Genomic DNA, 22193 nt, shown 5'->3' with positions numbered 1-22193 from the left:
GCCGGGGCGGGGCCAGCGCGCTGTGCGCTGCCGGCGCTGCCCTGGCTGAGGCGGGCTCGGTGCGGCGGCTGGGCCGGCCCCGCTCCCCGCCGCTCCCCACGCCATGGGGCCCGGACGTGCGTCTCGCCCGGGCCGGCCGCCGCTGGCCGCGGCGCTCTGCGCTGCCCTCTTGATGCTGCTGTTGTTGCCGCCCGCCCTAGGCGCTGGCGATCGGCGGCGCCTAGCGTGCTCCACCTGCCGGGGCATCGCGGACAGATTCAACCAGGTGGGCGGCGGGGCTGGGGGACGGCGGCGGGAGGCCTCATTGCGGGGCAGGAGGCGGCAAGCTCCCCGGCCGCGGGGTCCCGCCGGGCAGCCTGAGGCGTGGCGGCAGCGGCCCAGGCCGCTCCGCGGGGGCAGCCCCCGGGCGGCGGGGCGGCAGCGGGTGCGGAGGGGTGGCGGGCCCGCCGCTGGGCGGCCCTCCGCCTCCTGGGCTGCGCTGCGGGAGCGCTGCCGGCGGTGGAGCCGGCGGACGGCAGGCGTTTGCGGCCGGCCTCGGTGACGGTCCTTGGGTCGGCGGGTTACGGAGCTCCCCAGGGATCGCTGTCAGAGGTGTTCTGGTGCCGGCTGTGCTGGCCGTGGCACTCCATGAGGGGTGCTGATGGAAAACATCATCCCCCCAAAATTCTGCCTGTGCTGCCGCTTGCAGCAGGCCTGCGCTGTGGCACAGCAAATTCGACACAGGCAGCGAGGGGCTGCTCCGGCTAGTGACAGGTGCTTACCGCTGCCTCTGCGTACGTTCACCCTTGTAGGCGCGGTGGATGTGTGGAGAGTTTGTGCGAGGTGCCGGGCACTGGCTGTGGCTCGGGGAAGCTGTGCTGGGCACGGTGAATTATCCTGTTGTATGGTTTAAGTTACAGCATGGTGACGAGTGGGCTAAGTACTGTCAAAACTCGATGAACTAGAGGTCCTGATCAACTGGTTAATAAAGTTCCTGAAAACTTAATGGAGAAGGGTATTAAGTTTCATATATGTGTGTTTTTTTGATGCAAATGAAGACTCTAACAAAGCCTCATTTTATACATTATGAAAATTGAGTCATGTTATGCTATCACCTACGCTTTCTCACTTCTCGTGTATGAGTAGCAGTTTCTTTCACTGAACAATTTGATCAGAAACTTCAGAGCTTTACTGAAGTTTCTGCACAGCGCTTTTCACAATTTTCATATAAGCATTCACTATTGCCCTTGATTTTTGTTAGAAACAAGACCTATGTAACTTACATTCTCTTGGTACTTTTCATTTGCAGGGATTAGCAGATACAGCTAAGAAGAACTTTGGTGGTGGAAACACTGCTTGGGAAGAGAAGACACTGTCAAAGTATGAGTCCAGGTAAGCTGTCTCAGTACTTCTCATTCGGCTATGTTTTGTGTCCAGTGTGCGTAACTTCACCATACTGGTGTTTGTCTGGAACTTAAATATTGAATGTTGCAGCTAAAGTTTCACGTGCCCAAGCCTTAAAGACTTATTGACTAAAATATAGTAGATTACAGTGTAAAGTAAAGATTACAGTAAAGACTGAAACCTTTTATTAATGCCTTTATTTGTCATGCTTCTGAAAACAACAAAAGTTAATATTGTTATTGGTCATAGTATTTTTTTTTTCTATTTACCCATTAAAATCCCAAAATAATGATCTTAAATAATGGTCCGTAGTTAATTGTTTGTCTTAAAAGGTGTGGAGTACTGCAGTACTTGTTTAACAATTAAAGCAGTGTCTCCTACCTAGTCATCACTATTTCAGTGACAAACAGAAAACTAGAAGAGGTGCAGATTACTGTACTCTTTTGTAGATATGTTTGATTGCTGAGCAAAGTGATGTGATGTTTTTCTTCTGAATTTCAGATTCACTTTTTCATCTTAGTTGGAGCACTGAGATGTAAGGATGGGATTTCTGAACCTCAGTTACTGTGAGCTTCATGGGCCTTGTATAAGATAGTAGCAATACCTGAAATTTATTGTTCAACATAGGAGAAAAATCCTACATTCCAAATTTGCTGGGAAGCTAAAAATCTATCAAACCTACAATCTGCAAACATAATAAATTCAAGGAAGCCAAAGTGGTTCTTGTGGTCATCCTTCTAATTTTTTTTTGGTTGAAGTAATGTTCATTAGCTCTTGATTTTTGATGTTTGCTTTGTTTTGGAACTAATTCAGAGTGCACCATAAACTGATGTGAGTATTCCAGGCTAAAGTCTATCTTTTCTGTCATTCAGAACTGGCTGAATGGCAGAGCTCAGAGGTTTGTGATCAGTTGTGCAGGGTCCAGTTGGAGGCCTGTAACTAGTGGTGTTCCCCAGGGGTCAGTACTGGGTCTAGTCTTGTTCAATACATTCATCAACAACCTGGATGAGGGGACAGAGTGCACCTTCAACAAGTTTGCCAATGGTACAAAACTGGGAGGAGTAGCTGACATACTAGAAGGCTGTGCTGCCATACAGAGAGACCTGGACAGGCTGGAGAGTTGGGCAGAGAGGAATCTAATGAAATTCACCAAGGGCAACTGTAGGGTCCTGCACCAAGGGAGGAATGGCCCCATACACTGGTACATGTTAGGCGCTGACCTGCTGGAAAGCAGCTCTGTAGAGAGAGACCTGGGAGTCCTGGTGGACAACAAGTTGACCATGAGCCAGCAATGTGCCCTTGTGGCCAAGAAGGCCAATAGTCTCCTGGGGCGTATTAAAAAGACCGTGGGCCAGCAGGTGGAGGGAGGTCATCCTCCCCGACTACTCTGCCCTGGTGAGGCCACATCTGGAGCACCGTATCCAGTTCTGGACTCCCCGGTTCAAGGAGGACAGGGAACTACTGGAGAGAGTCCAGCGGAGGGCTGCAAAGATGATCAAGGGATTGGAGCAGGTCTCTTATGAGGAAAGGTAGAGAGAGACCTGGGTCTGTTTAGTCTGGAGAAGACTGAGAGGGGATCTTATCAATGCTTATAAACATCTAAAGGGTGGGTATCAAGTGGATGGGGTCAAGCTTCTCAGTGGTGCCTGGGGACAGGACAAGGGGTAACGGGCACAAGCTGGAACACAGGAAATTCCAGCTCAACAATGAGGAAAAGCGTCTTTACTTTAAGGGTGGCAGAACACTGGAACAGGCTGCCCAGAGAGGTTGTGGAATCTCCTTCTCTGGAGGTATTCAAAACCTGCTGGGATGTGTTCCAGGTCAAGCTGCTCTAGGTCAATTGCTTTGGTAGGGGGGTTGGTCTAGATGATCTCCGAAGGTCCCTTCCAACCCCTACCATTTTGTGATCTTGAGCGGTGACAAATGTTTAAATTAAACTAATGACTTTCCTTCTCTGCTTGTAGTGAAATTCGTCTTGTAGAGATCATAGAGAATCTGTGCGACAGTAGTAACTTTGAATGTAACAACATGGTAGAAGAGCATGAAGAACATATAGAAAAATGGTGGTTCAAACTGTAAGTATCAACTTTTTTTGTGGAGATCTTTGTGTGGATAAGTTATCTAACAGGATGAACTACGAACATTAAATCTTGCGTCTGAACAATAGCAGTAAGGGTAATTCTTCATTATCCTTCAAGAGTTACGATTGGGTACAGCTGACGTTCAGGCTGACTTTTAATAGCATGTGCCACTGTATGGTGTTCTTTTTTATTTTCAACTTGGGAAGTGTTGCACCAAAACATCCGGTCTGGCTTCTAGTCTATTGTCTAGTCAGTTATCAGTGGAGTGTTGGGGCAAACTAACGCTGGAACACTTTGGGGTTTATTACCCTTTTTGTTTTCCTTGGTCGTGAAACTGCAAGGGACTCTTTGGTTCGTGTGGGTTTTTTGTTTGTTTGCTTTTTTTTCCTGAAACATTATTTTGTCCTCCTGTCAATCAAAAAACAGTTGATACTAATAAATTTAGCAGTTGGATCTCTTGAGGGTGGTGGTGTAGCAGTTGACTTTTCTACCTGACTTTTGAGCAAGCCTGCAATTTCTGTTACAACTGAGACTTTCATATACCACTATAAAATACAATTAGTGCAAGGATGGTGTTGTAGCGTTTAAATATCTTAAGACCTTTTTTTAATTCCAAATCGTGTTTCTTCTAAATATTTTTTACTTCTTTAGATTGTCAGCACTGCTAGTCAGCTAGAATTCAATAGAGTGAACTACCATTACTACCACTTCATCACTGGATACGGATTTTTGATAACCCACTTGGCTCTTAATGACTGCTTTATCCGTTTACTTAACTATACAGGATTGTGTATACATTAACATGCCAATTGAAGGGAGGGTAAGCTATGCAACCCAGAGTAAACTAGCTCATTCTCTGAAGCTGTCTTAAATTGGCAGAACTGCAATAAATGGGTCTTAAACTAGAGAATTAGATCAGTTGATTGGTGCATTTGATTAGCTTTTGAATCCTGTCCTTTAACCTACAATATCAAAATGTCATTCAGTTTCTGTGGTAGCTTCCAAAGACAAGTTCTTTGTCCGTGGATGTTTTTTTCACTAATCGTGACGTTACATGCGGTACTCAGTAGATTTACTTTTCAGGTCCTGAGCCTTGGAGTTAATACAGTGAGGCGTAATAGTTTAGAAAGAACAGCTGCACGTGCCTCAGTAGTTGCTAAAGACTTCTGCCAGACTGCGGAATTTTTAAACCTTTCCTTTATTAAAGGTTTTGAGATATCGGCATGATACTGAGATCTGTGAATTGTCATTCAGAACTGTAGTAGTCCTCATGCTTGCTTGCAAAATAATACCTATGATTTTATTGTTAATTGCAGGTATATTCTAATGCTAGAGTAGCACATAATTTACTTTTTAATATTAAAAAAAATCCTTCTAAAATAATACTTGATTCATGCTAAAAAAGAGGAGAAATTTTAACAGGTACCCTGTTGTGAAGTCAGGCTGTCAATAATTTGAGGAAATGTTTATAATATCTGTGCTGGGTTATCTTCTACATAGTTGAGATAAACATAGCAGTTATCTTGAAGAGGAAGACATAAGTAAGACCATCTAAACTATATATAAGCCTTCACTAAAAATAAGGTGGTTAAAAAAAAAAAAAAGGGAGGGAGTGTATCAAGATGATATTAAGTGATTTCACATTTTTCATAAATATAATTATAAAATTTAAGTAGCGTCTGTTAATAGTATTGTAGTTTAAAAGGTAAATTCATCTCAAGTTGGAGAACTTCTCGAAAGTGGTTCCTGAAATAAGATTGTCTTCAGAACAGGAAAAAAATAGTTTTAATCTGTCACATGTAATGGATTACTCTACTGCACTGTGCAGGTTCAGTTGTGTAAATTGTCTTTTAAAGGATCTTCATTCTTTTTATTAATAAATGAATGTCTTTCATATACAGAAAGAAGAAGTATCCTGATTTGTTTAAATGGTTTTGCATAGAAACAATAGAAGTTTGCTGCCCTGCTGGAACTTATGGACCAGATTGCCTTGGTAACTTTTAATTTGAAAAATACAGTAGCAGATAAGTTCTTTTTACGCATTTGTTTCAGTCTTTCATAACATGGGCAGACACATGAAGGATGATATTTTGAGACAGCAGCTGCTGAGTATTACGTACCTGCCTGCTGTCTGATAATAAGGTAGCTGCCTCATGAACATCCTGCTTGTAGGAAAGTCTTCCAGGCAGGAAGTAATGTAAAAAGCTATCAAGGCTACTTAAGTGTGCAGAATCCATCTGATCTGATGCTCACATCCACACCTGACCCACTTAAAGGCTCTCTGTGACATCAAGTCTATTGTTTAGGTGGCCTTTCAGAAGCTGGGTAGACAACAGTCCTTGACTAGTTTGAAGAGTAAAACAGCCAAAACACTGTTGAGGATTAAATAAAGAAATTAACAACTGAGGATTTGTTTAAAAGGCAATGGGAGAAATTGGATAAAAGTAAGGTCTTTGATGCAAAAGTGTATCAAGATATCAAGTGTATTTTGATCCCCGAAGGTTGTATAATTTATAAATTTCTAAAACCTTGCACCTTGTTAGAGATCAGCTTTGGCCTCATATTGTTAAAAATGAGGTGCCAATTTCCAGTATTGATCTAAATGATTGCTATTATGTTTTTTTCCGCTGCAGTATGAGCATTCTTAGATATCCAGAATAAATAAAGATACCAATTTTATCCAGGAAGGAAGCTAGGAAAATAGATAAAGTTCTCAAGCCACGGTCTTTACCCAAAATGACATTTATAACTGAACATTCCTGGAGATTGTTTTGAGTTCCTCTTATACGTGAATACGTTACTGAGCATTCCTTGTTGCAAGCCTTTTGGTTGCTCTCAAGGTAAAAAATATTTTGGAAATTGTATCCTGTTTTAGTGTGACAATGGTTTTTTTTTGGTTTGGTTTTTTTTTTGGTTTTTGTTTTTTTACATTTTACTATCTGTGAAGAGGGAGGGACTTCAGGTGCTTGTGTCTGAAAATAGGAAGTTATTTTCTGTAACATCTGGTTTATATTTTCGATCCTTTTTAGCTTGTCGTGGTGGATCAGAAAGACCTTGCCATGGAAACGGTCACTGTGACGGTGATGGTACCCGAGGTGGAGATGGCTCGTGTAGCTGTAACAAGGAGTATACAGGAGATTTTTGTTTGGACTGTTCTAATGGTTACTTCAGTACCTTGAGAAATGAGACACATTCTGTTTGTACAGGTAATGAAGTCTTTGACATGTGCTTAGATCTTTGTCTCCTTTCTTCAGTTTTTGTAAACAAAACTAGAAACAATTTAAACTGAGAAACATAAAAACAAAAAATAATCCCTCAGCTGTAACCATAAATGACCTGTCAGTCAGTCTGGTGGAATTCTAAGGATTTGCTCAGCCATCCTTCCAGCCAGCCCTTGATTTTTTTTTAATTTTTTTTGGTGTGCTTTAATTTAAGAAGTAGAATTCGTTTTTGTCACAAGGGAGGCAGGAGAGAGGAGCAAGCTTTGGGTCCCCATCTCCCCCCACCCCCGTCAAGTACCATACAAAAATCTTGAGCTGCAGTTGCTGCATAATGGACTACTTTGAAAGCTAGGTTTTCCTCAGGTCTCAGATAAGCTTAGCTGGAGTAAATGGGCATGCAAACAGCTGATCTGTACTGTCGATTACATAGATTCCAGTTAAGTATGTCTAAGCTTAATTTTGAAACAAAGTCAGGTCATAGGAATAAACTTTTTCAGTTGGTCAGATTTTCATCTCTTTTACATCTTGAATGAGATACTGCAGCAATCCTGAGCGTGAGGTCGAAGAAGATTGTTTTTAAACGTTATGGTGTTTTTTTATCTGGCTGTGTAGTAATTCTTCCGTACGATATGTTTTATATTACAATATATAACATACATGTTATATTGCATTTTGTATATGCATGTAATATATATATAAAATATAATATATATTTTATATATAAAAATATATATAAATTTATATTATAAAAAATATATATATAATGCATATACAACTGGATTTCTTGTATGTTTCCTTGTGAAGTTCTTGAGTATCACTTCACACATTGCTCTTATAGCTAGTTGCAAATGAAGTAGTCTAAAGATTTGTTAGGTGGGAGTGCTGAGTCTGTGCCATCCCAACCCTGAGCGGCTGAGCAAATTTTACCTTCTTGTTCTCCTCACAAATATTTCAGAAATCGGACCTGCCAGTTCTAGTCACTAGAACTTCATGTCACTGTTTTAAGTGGTGTAGATGACTGTAATTGGGTTTGGCTTCCTGGGGGTTTTGGGGGTTTTGGTGTGTGGGATTTTTCGTTGCGTTTTTATGGGGGTTTGTTTGTTGGGATTTTTTGTAGGAAAGAGCTGCATTTTTTGGTAAATGATACCTCCATAAAGTCAAGATTTAATCTCATGAATGGCAGGGCCAAGCTACTAAAATATGATAGCTTCCAGTAAATCCTAAATAAGGTTTTCTTTGAGAATTTGTGTGCCCAAATTTATCTTGGAGTCTGCCAACAAAGCTCAGATTGTAGTTTTCTTTTATCTCAGCCTGCCACGCTGCCTGTAAAACTTGTACTGGTTCAAGTAACAAGGACTGCCAAGACTGTAAAGAAGGCTGGATTAAAAATGAAGAATCAGCTTGTGTGGGTGAGTAATAGGAGGTAGACTTCAAACAGGTTTTGCAGCAACATTGGCTAATGAGATTAGATGACATCACATCGAGTTTTATAGTATTTTATGGAAGTGTTCTGTCAGTTTAAATTTCTGTAGTTTGTAGTCTCTCTCTTCCTAACTTGTTTCACACTGCAGGAAAGCAGTATTTCCTCCTCACCGATCCCCTGATGATTATAGTTGTCTTTATCAAACTGTTCACTGTGTATCTTTTTAGTTTAGTGGAATACAGATAGCAGCAAGTGGGGTGTTCCTTTTAAGACATGTTTTTTGTGTTTATTTGAATGCTAAGCAATGCCCTGCTCTTGATTTAAACTATTTCGTAAACTACTGGAAGATTCCTGTCATCTTATCTACATATTTTGTAGTAGTTGCACAATTGTCTTCGCATTACTGTATGTTTGTAGATGCTCAGCCCTAATAGAGTTCAAACATTTCACTAAAAGCCAGCCATACTAACTTTTTCTGGTGCTGTGGAGAAATACCAGGAGGTATCAAGCTCAGTGTTTCCAATAATCTCTTACCTGTTTCTAGCTTAGCATTTCTCTTGGTTTATGAGGAAATAGGTATGGAACACTTGAAAAAACCAAATATTAAAAATACTCCTTCATGCAGGACTGCACTAGGGGGAGAGTAACACATTCTGTTTAACTGGTTATATTTGACCAGTTAAAGACCCTTAACATAATGTCTGGAAACAGTATCTTAGAAGTTATGTGAACACTGCTTCTTATGAGAAGTGGTAATGACAACTAAGATTTGAATTACAGCTACTGCAATACCTGCTTAGGCAAGTGTTGAATGCTCCAAGAGGGTTTTTAAGATGCTCCAGTATTGTCTTCTGCACAGCTGTTTTTTTCCAAATAATCAATGTAACCAATCAAGTATAAATTAATTAAGTAATCAGTAGGAATGATGTCTGCAGCAACAGGATGAGATGGACAGTAAGGGGACTGAAATAGCCTTTCTCTGTCCATTTTTTTTTTTTAGTTGTGAGTACTGTTGTGCCCTTTCCTTGAATTCACAAGATTAGCATGTTTTAACTTCCCAGGTACAGCTGGTTTTCAGCTTGACTGGTCCTAATCGTACCTTGGCTTTCTCCAATTTGCTTTGTGTAGAAAACTAAGCAGTTAGGTGTGTGCATTTGTGTAATTCTTTTTTTAATAGTTTAAAAAGTTCCATAGCGTGGTAATACAGGAGTAGAAAAGTCAACAGTATTCCAGAAGAGCAGTCTTTCTGGTTATTTGTTATGCAATTTGCATAAAAAGCATAAATGCATGCAAAACACTGACTTGAAAATGACAAGGATGGCAGGTATTCTGGAAGCTTTATTTAATTTTATCTCTTGAATTTCTGATGCATCTATTAATGTCATCAAAAAACATCTTCTGAGGATCAGTTTTTGATTTGTTAATATAAGTTTAAGCTGAACATAGCCGTATATAAGTTACCATGTTACTTTTTTGTTTAACATACTGCATATCTGATCTTAAACTCATTGTAACAATTACTCTCAATGCGGCCAGTTTAAGGTCATAGTTTCTGTGGTCCGGTTCTTTTTCTCAAAGCATAGCATTTAAGTATTAATCTTGCTATTTAATAATGACTTATTTTAGGTAACTTGTCGCTTTTTATCTTTCAGATTTAGATGAGTGTGCTGCTTCTCCTTGCAAAGATCACCAGTATTGTTTAAACACAGATGGATCTTTCTCATGCAAAGGTTTCTTTTTGATCTGCTGTTGTACTTTATCACCTAGAATCCTAATTTAATGTTAGAGATAATACTAGAAAGGATATGATACGAAGCACTTAGTACAGTACAATGTGGACTGGTCCTTACTGGGCATGGGGAGGATGAGGCTTTAGACCTCTTGTATGAGGAAGGCAAGAGATATCTGGTTATTTCTACTCTGCTCTCATGAGACCCCACCTGGACTACTGTGTTCAGCTCTGGGGCCACCAGCATAAGAAGCACATGGACCTATTGCAGCGAGTCCAGAGGAGGACCACGAAGATGACTGGGGGACTGGAGCGTCTCTCCTATGAGGACAGGCTGATAGAGTTGGGATTGTTCAGCCTGGAGAAGAGAAGGCTCCGGGGAGACCTTATAGCAGCCTTCCTTAGGGGGCCTACAGGGAAGATGGGGAGGGACTCTTTATCAGTGAATGTAGTGATAGGACGAGGGGTAAGAGTTTTAAACTGAAAGAGGGGAGATTTAGATTAGATCCCAGGAAGAAATTCATTACTGTGAGGACGGTGAGACACTGGCATAGGTTGCCCAGGGAGGTTGTGGATGCCCCATCTCTGGAAGTGTTCAAGGCCAGGCTGGATGGGGCTTTGAGCAGCCTGCTCTAGTGGGAGGTGTCCCTGCCTGTGGCAGGGGGGTGGGAACTAGGTGATCTTTAAAGTTTCAAACTCCCAAACTTTTCTGTGAATCTATAATTTCTTGTGTGGGTAAGCTGACTGCCTTTAAGGGTGTAACTTTAAATCTCAGATACATGAATTCTTATGCTTGCAATATTTTATCCTTAGCATGTGATGCCAGCTGTGTAGGTTGCACAGGGGAAGGTTCTGACAAGTGTAAGACCTGCGCATCTGGATACATGAAGGAAGATGAAAAGTGTACAGGTTGGTGGGTTTAGCAGTACGTGGTAGAACACCAGTTAGCTCACTTGCGTTTGTCTGCTTCAGTTTTGAAGCCTATCAAAATGAATCCAGTCATTCTGGTATTAGCAGCAAAGGCTTTCTTTATAACTTTCTTTATATTATTGAGTTAATATGCATGGCAAGGCTTAAAGGCGAAACACTTCTGCAAAACTAACAAACTCTTTTATGGTGGGTTCAGGAAACAAATACATGAGTCTTCTGTCAGTTATCTACTACTTCATTAGGAGTGTGCATCTATATTCATTTTGTAACGGAAAGGCAGGGATGCAGTGTGGATTCTGTTGTCTTTCTGTTAATTCGTTGATGTCCAAGTTCAAATGATACGAATTCATAGTGAATTATAACATGTGAAATGATAGTAAAAAGAGTGAAATTAGAATTTCTCTGTGGGGAAGAGCAGAAGGTACGCACGGTTTTAAGTAGCTGTTAACCATGATGATGTTGTATTTACAGGCTCCCTTCCCTTTAGTCGTACCTTGATGGCGTCAGTAGAAAATGACTATGGGAAATCTTCAGTAGGTTAAGACAAGTGCCATTGCTTAATTCATTTCCCCACAAAGTGACTTGCAAAATATTAAAAAAACCCAGTACTATCTGAATAAATTTGAAACATAGTCAAAATCATGAAGAACAGTAACAGATGGCTTTAACAGAAGTTTAAAAGTTTAACAGTGGACTTTTTCTTTCCCTATCCTGTCTCTAGATATAGATGAATGTAGCCTTCCTGAAAAGGTCTGCGTGAAAGAGAATCAAGACTGTGTTAATACTTCAGGTAGTTACAAGTGTGTATGTTCAGAAGGGTTTGAAGATAAGGATGGAACGTGTGTTCAAACTGTAAAAAAAGGTAAGTGGCTGTTTTAAAATAAGCTGTATCAACAACCTGGAGGTGTCTTTCTGACTAAGGGTCTAGTTGCTTGTAAACAATATCTGAAGAGGGCATGCAAGAGCGCTGGAGAGGGACTTTTTACAAGGGCATGTAGTGATAGGACAAGGGGTGATGGCTTCAAACTGAAAGAGGGTAGATTTAGATTAGATATTAGAAAGAAATTTTTCACTGTTGAGGCACTGGAACAGGTTGCCCAGAGAAGCTGTGGATGCCCCATCCCTGGAGACATTCAAGGCCAGGTTGGATGGGGCTTTGAGCAACTTGGTCTGATGGAAGATGTCCATGCCCAGGGCAGGGGGTTTGGAACTGGATGATCTTTCAGGACCCTTCCAGCCTAAACCATTCCATGATTCTATGAAATTCTTCTGTATAATTTGTCATCTTCCTGCAGCTGTGGTCTGCGTCAAATAGTTTGTGGTGTAGGCCACGTTCTGGCATGCATGTTTTCTTGCTTAAAGATAGTGGGTTTTTTAAATGTCCTGTTCTTGTGTTAATATTTTTTTTGCTTAACACAAGGTTGTGTTTGTAGTTCACCTAAGTCATGGCTTCCTTACATAAAGTGAACTAGCAAATTACCACTATCATAAAAAGGAGGTCTTCTTCCTCCTCGCTTTTTTCCTTTATCGTTAATTCTAATGACTTAAGGATTTATCTGATTGCATTCAAGCTGCATCAACTCACTGAAATCTCAGAAAACTAAGCAGAATTCTTGTTGCTGGATGAGCAAGCTGAACTTGTTTATTTTATGATCACACAAGTGTCAGAGCTGGTGTGAAGGTGAATATGGAGAAGATGTCCATCTTGCAGTAATAGGGAACCGTTTAGCTTGATTTAAGCTATAGCTTCAGTCAAGAAATTAAAGTGTAATTTGCTCTAGGATGTATGACATGTTATGGACAGAATTATGTTCATTAATATTTCATTACTCTGTCTAGATTTTTTTTTACTATTCCAAAGTGGAAGACAGGATTATTTTGCAATAAAGGGTGTAGGAGAATAGATGAAAGACACTCAATTTCATACCTTTATTTTCTTTTTTCTTCTTAGCTTCTTTGTGTTTGTTTTTTGTTCCCCCTCCCCCAAGACTGCTTTTTCATCTTGTACTAAAAAATTGTAAAGTTCTATGCAGTATTGCTACTCAAGGCTGAAGGCCGTTCAGTTCAGACCTTATTTATACTCTCAGTATTCGAAGTTATTAGTCCTTTAAAATCAGTTATGTACTTTTCCTGTGCACATATTCAGGATACCAGTTACTATGGTTTTTTTAATGTGGCCTGACATTTTATGAGAGTAAAAGCAAAATGAAAAGTTGACAAATTGGCTTAGCTTTTTTCTTAGATTAATGCTTTTGCCAATGTAATAAAATTGCTCTGCTTTTTTTGAAGGCTGTTTTAACGTCTGCACCGAGCAGTCTGCACTGTAGAAAATAATTCTGAGTAATACTTGCTTTTTGTTTTCAAATACCTTATTTCTTCTAATAGTTCATATGGAAAGGAGAAAGTTCACTGTGAATAGATGAAAATAAAAGTTTAGAGTAGAAAAACGCTGTGCTGCTTTTATCTTCCACTAACAATATCATACCAGTTTATTTGAAATATTTTGTTTGCAACTAGGAAAAAAAATAATTTATAAGCTTTGAATAGGAGGATAGTGCAAGTAGCTTTTCTATATGGCTTTATTGCTTGTCTGATCTTGATAAATATGTTTATTTGGGTTCCTCTTTAAACAATTCCTAATATAAAAAAATTATATGGTATTTTTAATAATTAATTTCTATTCTAATTATGATACTTAATTTCACAGGAGAGGAAGCAGAGAGTGAAACAACTGAGTCTTCACCTACTGGACACGATGACTTATGATACGCATTCAGAACCAAAAGACATTCCTATCTGAAGTTTTAAATTATTGGACTAAGCCCCTGTAGCTGACATACTGTGGAAATGGTATTAAATATGCAGATTGCCATTAAGATTTTTTTTTTAAATGGTGACTTGATAAACTGCTCTTTAAGCTGCATTTCTTTATTCTTAAATGCCACTTTTTGTATAATTCTTTAAGAACAACACTCTAGATGGGTAAGTATAAAATTTGAATTAACATAACATTGTACCCAGCAATTGTAAAGAATTTGCAGGTTTCTCATCCTAGTGCCTACTGAAAACTATCACCATTTGGAAGGACTTAGTTGCACTTCATAAATCCAGAAAAACTTAGACTAAAGCTTGGTGTTTCTTGACATGTAAATATTTCTGTAACTGAAATACGGCTTTTAGAAATTGTCAAAGGGAATCTCTTCGGGAAGAAGCACCATTTCCTCAAACAAAGTAGAATGCATAATACTGCATTCAATAAAAGTTTATTTTGTTGGAATGTGCCTTAAAATTTTTAAGATGTTAGTACCTTGCTGTGTTGTCATGTCTATTTTTCATTTGGGCAGTGAAAAAAAGAAAAAAAACCCCAAAAACTACAAACAAAACCCACAGACAAACAAAAAAAACCTACAAAACCCCAGAACCTTGTAAGCACTGTATTTCGGTTCAGCACTGAATTCTGGCACTCAGTCGTGCTGGAATCTATATGGGAGGGAAAAAAACAACCCACAACACCAAAACCAAACAAAAAAACCCCAAACCCGCAAACAAAAAAACAACGTCCCCCTATACACACACTTTCCTCTGAAGGAAGAATTATGTGAAACAGCTTTCCAAAGGTAGGTAGACAAGTCTTTCTTCCAGGTACTTCCATTAAGTATGTAAACTAGTTTAGACAGTGATGAAAAGTAAGTTTAGGTAATGCCTGCACTTGGTGGCTCACAGTTGTTGTATGGGTACTCTCTAGGATTGATGAATACATGACTTTCACTACATTCTACTGCTGCATGTAATAGCTTCCTGTCCTTTTCAGAGCAACCATACTGCAGTTAATTTCTCTTGATGTTTCCCGTGCCATTTCAGAGGTAAAGCTAATATGCAGAACATAGGCACAACTTCCTGTGTGTTGTCCCTAAGCTTAAAAGCCAGTATAAGAGCTAAAATTGGTATATTCTACAGGACCATCACAGCTGTAAATAAGCTAAGGACCATCCAGGTGCAGTATTTCAAGCTCTGATGGAAGTGAGTAAAGTTTGAAATACATTGAGGTAGTGGATACAGAGAGGCTAAATGGGGATTAAAGAATACAGCTGAAAAGGGCATAATTTAAGCTTGACTTGAAGTTATAAACAGTACCGTGAGGTAAGTGGAAATAAAAAGGGTATGAATAGGAGTGACCTGTTGAGCAGTGAGGGCCAAATACCTTCTCTATACTTCTGAAGACTTCTTTGTTCAGACTAATTCACAGTTCAGTTTGTGAACGGTACATGTAGGATTTGTATGCGAATATCATACAAAAAAGGATTCTGTTGGTTTCTTGTGTTTAAAGCTGTCTAAGATGATCTTGTGAGCAGTAGTTTAAATACCCAATGGTATTAAAGTATCTGTAACAGTTTTCCTTAAGTTATTTTTCTTCAGCTATTATACCTAGATGTTTCTTAGTTTGCCAGTCTGAGAATGAAAACTTTAGTGCTTTTCCAGCTGTAATTGTGAGATGGGCCTATATGCCACATATCTTTCTAGTTGTAGGGTAGGTGTTGTGTTTAATAAGTGCTAAATTAATAGAAAGGAAAAGTAGTCATTTGGGGAGCAGAGGGAATACAACTTGGCGATCTTTACAGTTTTTTAGTACAGGTGTAGCCAGTTATGGTAATATTAGGCCTTAAGGATCTTACAGGAGTGTAGCTTGTCTTTGCTGCTCAGTCATTGCCACTTAACTCCCCGGTGTTCCAGGCAAGGGTCCTTGTTAACAGTAACATGAAACGTCAGTTCTGTTTAGAAACTACCGTCAACTCGTACTCAACAGAATTGTCTCTCCAGTACAAACTCTTCTATTAGTGTTTCAAACCTGAAATAATTCTTCTTCATATGAAGAAGAACTTGCTGTTCTGAGTTCCCTTCAAGTTATTTGGGACTGGGGGGGGGCAGGGGGGATGTACCTGATGAGTTTCTTAAATGCTTTGTGGAAGCATTTGCTTTCTATTTCCTTCCCCTCCAAGCTCTGGATGAAAAGCCCTAACTGAGTTGGTCCTAGGTCAGCTCAGCTCTGGGATGAGGTAATGACAAACAAAAACTGCAAGAATTTGTTTTTGTCCTGTGATAGAGAGGAGAAGCTCTAATGTTTTAGCTTTCCATTACCACAGTAGAATCACCAGAGTGTTGTTCCCTGGGAAACATATGGATGTGGTACCTGGGCATTAGGAATCACTAATACCTTTTTCCTCAATCCTCCCACTCCCCTGCCCCTCAGTTATTAGCACCTGTTGCTCTGCATTAAATTAGTGTGGATAAACTTTATAAGGCAGGAGTCCAGAAAGGTGGATTCAAATATTTAGAGCTTTCTCTGGAGGAATATTGACAGAGTTATGTACTTGATAAATATTTAACACTATGCTACTGCCTGATGCCCTCTCAGTGCAAGGTTTCTAAAGAGTTAGTCCTCTTGTTTTATTCCGCATTCTCATTTTACTTCTCCAGACTGTAATTACGGCTCTGGTTGGAACTAAATATTTTTTTTACTGAATTTATTCTGTTTTGTTTTGTTTTCTTCTTTTCCCCTCTGCCTTGGATAGAGTGGGGATTGGACTCTTTACCTGTCTTGGGTTTTGCCGCTCGTAATCAGAATAAGCATTGAAGGGGGTGGGGGAGCAGGATTTAAACTGATTAGCAGAAACTGGCAATGAAGGTCAAGTGCTTTGTGTTAGCCAAACCAGTCCCTTCTACTGTATGTTTTTGGCACTAAGCTGTTAACAAGTGAACTGTTTCCATTAAATTTTTCATTACATTGTGATGAGATCTGGTTACGTAGTACAAGACTTCGTACTTACGGTTACCTGGAATTACAGATCTTGTGTCCAACTATATGAATATGTTGGTAAATACTTCAGAAGTAATCTGAGTTATCCAACAAACAAGGTTTGTGCCTTAATGAAGTGTTGATTAGGTACTTTTGTCATAAATACCAAAGTGCGCCTTGAACTTCTAGATTCACACCTATTTTATAAAATTCATATAGTGTGGTATCTAAGCAAAACCAGCATCCCTTTTGCTAGTTTGTCTTGCTACATCTTTGGAGTTCCTTGGTCTAAGACTAAGCGATTTTTGCAATGGGAAATGCACTCTTCCGTACCATCTAGGCACTTTAAAGGATGAGATTCTCTTGTGTGTTATAGCTGAACTCCACAAAAGGTCCAGGAACAAGCAAACCTACAGACCTGCACGTTTCAATTAAAGCTCTAAAGGAGGCCAGGAAAGCAGTGTTCAGTTGTGCAGCATGTATGCCACAATCCTCCTGCAGTGCCTACAAACTTAGGAATCAAAGTATGTGCTGAAACGTTTTCACCTGAGCATTGGGACGTAATATTGAATTTATTCTTCGGTGTGAATTCCCAGCATGTCTATCATAGAAGAACAGGCAGAGTTCTCTGCAAAGTATAATACTATCCATTCATAAATAGGATAAAAGAAGTCTGTTTTGCAGAATAACCTGATGATTTAGATAATTCAGGAAGCCAGAGATCATCTGAAAGGCTTCAGATCACTATCTTCTTTCTCAGGAGAGATGCCAAAGCCCATAGGTTATAGACAAGATCAGGACACAGGTCCCTGTAAAATATATGGAATATATTGTATGAACACAACACTCTTTTTCCTTTTATGTTTGATGAGGACTGATCGTACATCATCCTAGTATGTATGGGACAGGCGCTCTTCGGTAAGGTAGTTGTCATCGTTGGCCTTTGAACTAACATTTGTAGGTTTAAAAAGTGCCAAGAGTTGTGGAAATCACTGAATCGCATTTTGAGTGTTAAGCTCTTGGTGTACGCAGCACTATCTGTGTATGTTAAGACAATTCTCCCTGACAAACAGGGTCCACCCTGCCCTTCAGGTTGCTTTCAGACCATTCTTAATACAGCACGAGGTTAGGCATACAAATAGTTCAAGCTTGCCTTAAGAAGTTACTAATTGAAAAGAATGTCTAGGGAGAAAAAAAAAACAACAAAAAAACCCTTAACACCCCCCCCCAAGCAGTCCTGGACCATATATAGCAATAATATAAAGGACAGTTCTCCATAACAGTCCTACCTGGCCTCCTGATACCCCTCGCCCCCTTCCCTTTGTCCATCAGTCTGCTGTGGGTTATTTTTTTAGATTATATTTTATCTATTCTGGAAGGAAACTTCTGAGGTTATTCAAAGCAACTGTCTGCTTTCTTTTTGGTTTATTTTTGGTTTTGTTCCTTGGATCAAAATGGAATTTTCCTCATCTTTTTCAGCAACTTCATACCATGTCTAACTTTCTGATTTCAGTTCCAATATTAATCCAAATATGATCTGCGGATAGAGCTCAAATATATTTGCAAGGATCTAGGCTTTTTTCTCAGTTTTAAAATTAGATTTTAATGGATGTTAATATAGTAGTCTTGTGCTAATGTATTACATTTTCTTTCTTACTTGAAAGTACCTTTGAAATTGTATTTTTATTGCATTAGATCTCTTTTTTGGTAGATTTTAACTTTTTTGTGTTTTTTAAAAGATATTCAAGTGAATATTTTCTCCTACAGGACTGGAATGTTAAAATGTAATTTCTAGTCTGCTGATTGTTCTTTGTGGCACACATGGCTACATGTGAAGTAGTTGAGATAATGGGCATGTCCTGTCTTACCTGTCTTCGTTGAATTTCTTGGGGATGAGAGGGAGAGTTGCTGTTAGTCCTCTTGAACCCAGACCTCGTAAACCAAGATTATGGAAGGTAGAGGAATCTCCTGGGATAATCTGCTGGGAGACAAGAGACCTAGACCTGGATTTGTTTCTCCTGCTTTCCGAGAGTGCCCTAACAGGTTAACTAACAACTAGATGGGCAACTACATCTGGCCACACATCAAAAGAGCAGATTGAGCTCACACAAGTTTGTGTGTTCTTTTAGGGATGTGTGTGAAGGGTTTTTTTTAGTTTGTGTTTGTTTTAAGAAAATTAGTATCTGTTATCAATAGACACAACTTGCTGATCCTGATTCATACACCTAAGTCCTGTAGAGGGAATGAAAAGTCAGACTGATTAATTTTCTGGGTGGGGGAGGTTTGAGGGGTGTTTTTGATAAGGAGTACATATCTAGCTTGCTTAACTTTGGCTGTCTAGAATATAGATAGCGAAGTCTGGCTGAGTTGTTTGATAGCTGTCGTTAGAACAGATCACAGCTGTTGTTGGCACCCTGCTGACACCTAGTAGGTGCTGGGCTCCTAGAGTGGAATCTAGAAGTGCACATTGCAGAGGGTGAGATTACATGAAGGCACTAACTGTTCCACTCCACTCCTGGCACAGTGCGATGTCCCGTACCTTGAGCTAAGCTGGGCCTGGCCTGGCCTAGCATCAGGTTGCTTTGCTAGTATGGTATTATGACTGTGAGCTTGTCACGGAAGCTTACAAAATCAAATTAGACAGGTGATAAACTCAAAATAAATTTTATTCTAGCCAAAATTGTTTAGCAGAGAACTAACTTAAAAATGTGGTTTATCAAAATCATTCAATACTGACAATGTTAGTAACCCACAGGTTCAGGATATATGAGGAATTAATACAGCACAACCAATTCAGGAATTCTTAAGCATTAGAAAGGAGGATCCAAAATGCACAGTCACTCACCTATAAGATGAGGGCTCTCCACCTCGAGGAATTTCCTTGTGTGGCATCCCAACCCACGGGTGCCACGTCCCACTCCCAGTAAAGAAGGAGGGTAAGTGACTTCAGATTTGTAAATTCTCGATGGTGCGGACTAAGGTGAGGTAAATCTCAAGGTCCATATGGAAACATTTATTAGCTTACCAAAATGGTTAATATAGGTCTTAACAAATCCACAATAATTGGTTAGGTGTATAACAAATTATGGCAAGTGGTGAGGTATGCATTGTGTTATTTAGCAACAGGTATAGGACAACTTATGGCAAACGGTACTTAAGGTCATTACTTAACAACTCTAACTGTTACTTAACAATTCTAAGAGAAAAGAGAAACTGAGGGATGGAGAAAGGAAAAGATGGAGAAAAAGACAGAGATAAAGAGATCACCGGTCCTGGTTCCAGCGTCTTTTTCAGGGAATCTTCCCAGGCATAGTCGTCTTCTTTCTTGGAAAAATCTTCCCACGCACAGTCTTCTTTCTTGGGAAGAATCTTCCTAAGCATGGTCGTCTTCTATTGTTTCTTCTTTGTATCCCCTAGGGGCACTTATTTTCCCCTTTTATGTTTGCTGAATCAGCATGGTCCACCCCCCTTGCTGAGGACAGCCTTGTCTCAGGTTTCTCCCTTCTCCCAGGTGACGTGTAGCATTATTTGGGTGGAGAGACGAGTGCCATAGTCATAGATGTTTAGCATGATCTCTATAATCTTCATTAGCATATGCAGGGGTGTGCGCTTTCATATGCATTTTGTGGATAATGAAGCAAAGGTCACTCATCGGACACAATGGCCTTGAGAACTGAGAACCAGCAAGCTCACCACACAAGTGGCAGAACTGTCCTGTCTTCACAAGACAGTTCTCCCAGGCTTCCAGGCGCCAGAGGTGTTAGCCTTATCAGTTCTTTGAAGGCCAGGCCTGCATTATTGATTTCCTTGCAAGTGTTTGAGGCATTCCATTGAAGGCTTGGAGGGCCTTCTGCCCCTTGTCAGGGAATTTACAGTCCATCCCTTACAAAGGGGAAAGTCCCTGACTTGAGGAGGAGACGACTCAGTTTGCCCTCCAGCTGGTCTCCATGCATACCCTGGGCAGATCTGATCTGTGGCCATCCATGGCCATGTTAGCTCCCGATGCTCGAGGGCCATAACTTCCTTATCCCTTGACTTAGGTGTATACGTGACCATAGTCCCCCGAACCAAGGTGTATGTGTAGTGGTCAGCACTTCCCTAGGGGTGTACGTGACCATAGTGGAAAGGTGCAAAAAAGTAAGGACAAAGTGTTCCTAAAGTGCCCAGTCTTTTATCAGGGCGGGTGCACCTGCCACAGAGCTGCAGGTACTGATTACACCAACTCTGGTTGTCCATTAAACTTGGGCTGTAAGGAAGTTAGTGACCTGTCTTCTAGATGTGCCTGAGACCCAGTTAACTCTCCCACACTTACATTTGCTGCTGCCAGAATTCATTCTGCCACTTGACCAAAATTGAGCTTTGCCACGGCCAAGAATATAAGCCAAATGAATTTCTGAGATGACAAAATCACAGAATGGTTGAGGGTAGAGTTGCCTTCAGAGGTTGTCCAGGCCACCAACCCTGCTCAAAGCAGGGTCAGCTAGAGCAGGACCTTGTTGCTCAGGAGCATGTTTACTTGGGTTTTTAATATCTTCAGGAATGGAAACTCAACAGCCTTGCCTTCTTCATGTCCTCAGGAACTGATCAGTGTGACTTTTCAAAGATGATCAAGAATGTCTTTGTAATAACATTGGCTGGCCTCCACAGCACTCATGGGTGCATCCCATCAGGTCCCATGGACTTACTGTCTGTCCAGCTTGTTTAAATGTTCCCTAATCTGATTCTTCTCCAGGTAAGTCTTCCTTGTCCCAGACATTCCCATGGGTCTGGAAATCCTGAAGGCAAATCTTACTGGTAAAGACCAAAGCAAAGAAGGTGTTGAGCACTTTGGCCTTTTGTGTGTCTTTTGTCACCTGGTCCCCTGCCCACAGAAGCGGCTCATGTTTTCTGTTGTCTTTCATTGCTGTAGACATGCCTGTAGCAGCCCTTGATGCTCTTCAAATCCCTTGCTAGTTCTACTCCAGGTGGGCTTTGGCTTTCTTGACTCCATCCCTTCATGCTGAGACTATCTCTGTATTCCTCATGAGTCACTCACCCCTGTTTCCACCTCATGTGTTCTTTTTTTATGTCTTCAGTTGAGTCAGGAGCTCCTTGTTCATTCGTGCTGGCTTCCTACCACCTTTGCTTGATTTCCCACACATCAGCATTGGAGAAGTCAACCACTGAAAATCAACCAGTTCTCCTCTACCCTTCTGCCTAGGAATGTCTGCCTTAGCTCTCCTTCCAGGCAGATCCCTGAACAGGCCAAGGTCTACTCTCCTGATGTCAAGGGTTTATGATCCTGCTATTGCTTTGTTGTCGAAATGGTATTTGGTTACACTAGTTGGTCTGCTGTTGAGGTAAAAATATTGTCTCTCTACTTAATGATGCTTTTTTGTTGAATTTGACCCTCTTAATTTAGTCTTTGTCAGTAGGGAGACTGGAGGCTCTTTGGGGCTGTGGGTCATCTTTTTGGTTTGCTTCTGTTAAATGGAGTCATGCCCTACTCCTCACCCATCCTCAGTTTACGTCATAGCATTTGATATGTAGGATCCACATCTACTGCTGCATCCACTAGCGCTGAAACTACTTGAGCATTAGCTGGAAAGTTGTGCAGCTGGGAGAAACATTCTTCTGTTGCTAAATTCCTCTG

The 22193-nt window shown here is 40.5% G+C and overlaps 1 protein-coding gene across 1 annotated transcript; it reads left to right on the top strand.

Annotated features, from left to right (window-relative positions):
- The first annotated feature begins 5 nt into the window (after positions 1 to 5).
- Positions 6 to 14044, top strand: CRELD2 (cysteine rich with EGF like domains 2). Its single transcript, XM_054188073.1, has 10 exons — positions 6 to 265; positions 1289 to 1371; positions 3348 to 3458; positions 5366 to 5457; positions 6494 to 6670; positions 7996 to 8094; positions 9761 to 9838; positions 10651 to 10746; positions 11489 to 11629; positions 13475 to 14044. The coding sequence occupies exons 1-10, from the start codon at positions 104 to 106 to the stop codon at positions 13531 to 13533; spliced, it is 1098 nt and encodes a 365-aa protein (XP_054044048.1). The 5' UTR covers positions 6 to 103; the 3' UTR covers positions 13534 to 14044.
- Positions 14045 to 22193: the final 8149 nt, after the last annotated feature.

The sequence above is a fragment of the Rissa tridactyla genome, chromosome 1 (assembly GCF_028500815.1).
Source record: "Rissa tridactyla isolate bRisTri1 chromosome 1, bRisTri1.patW.cur.20221130, whole genome shotgun sequence".
NCBI classification, from domain to species: Eukaryota; Metazoa; Chordata; class Aves; order Charadriiformes; family Laridae; genus Rissa; species Rissa tridactyla.
This window is presented reverse-complemented; position numbering and strand designations above follow the sequence as displayed.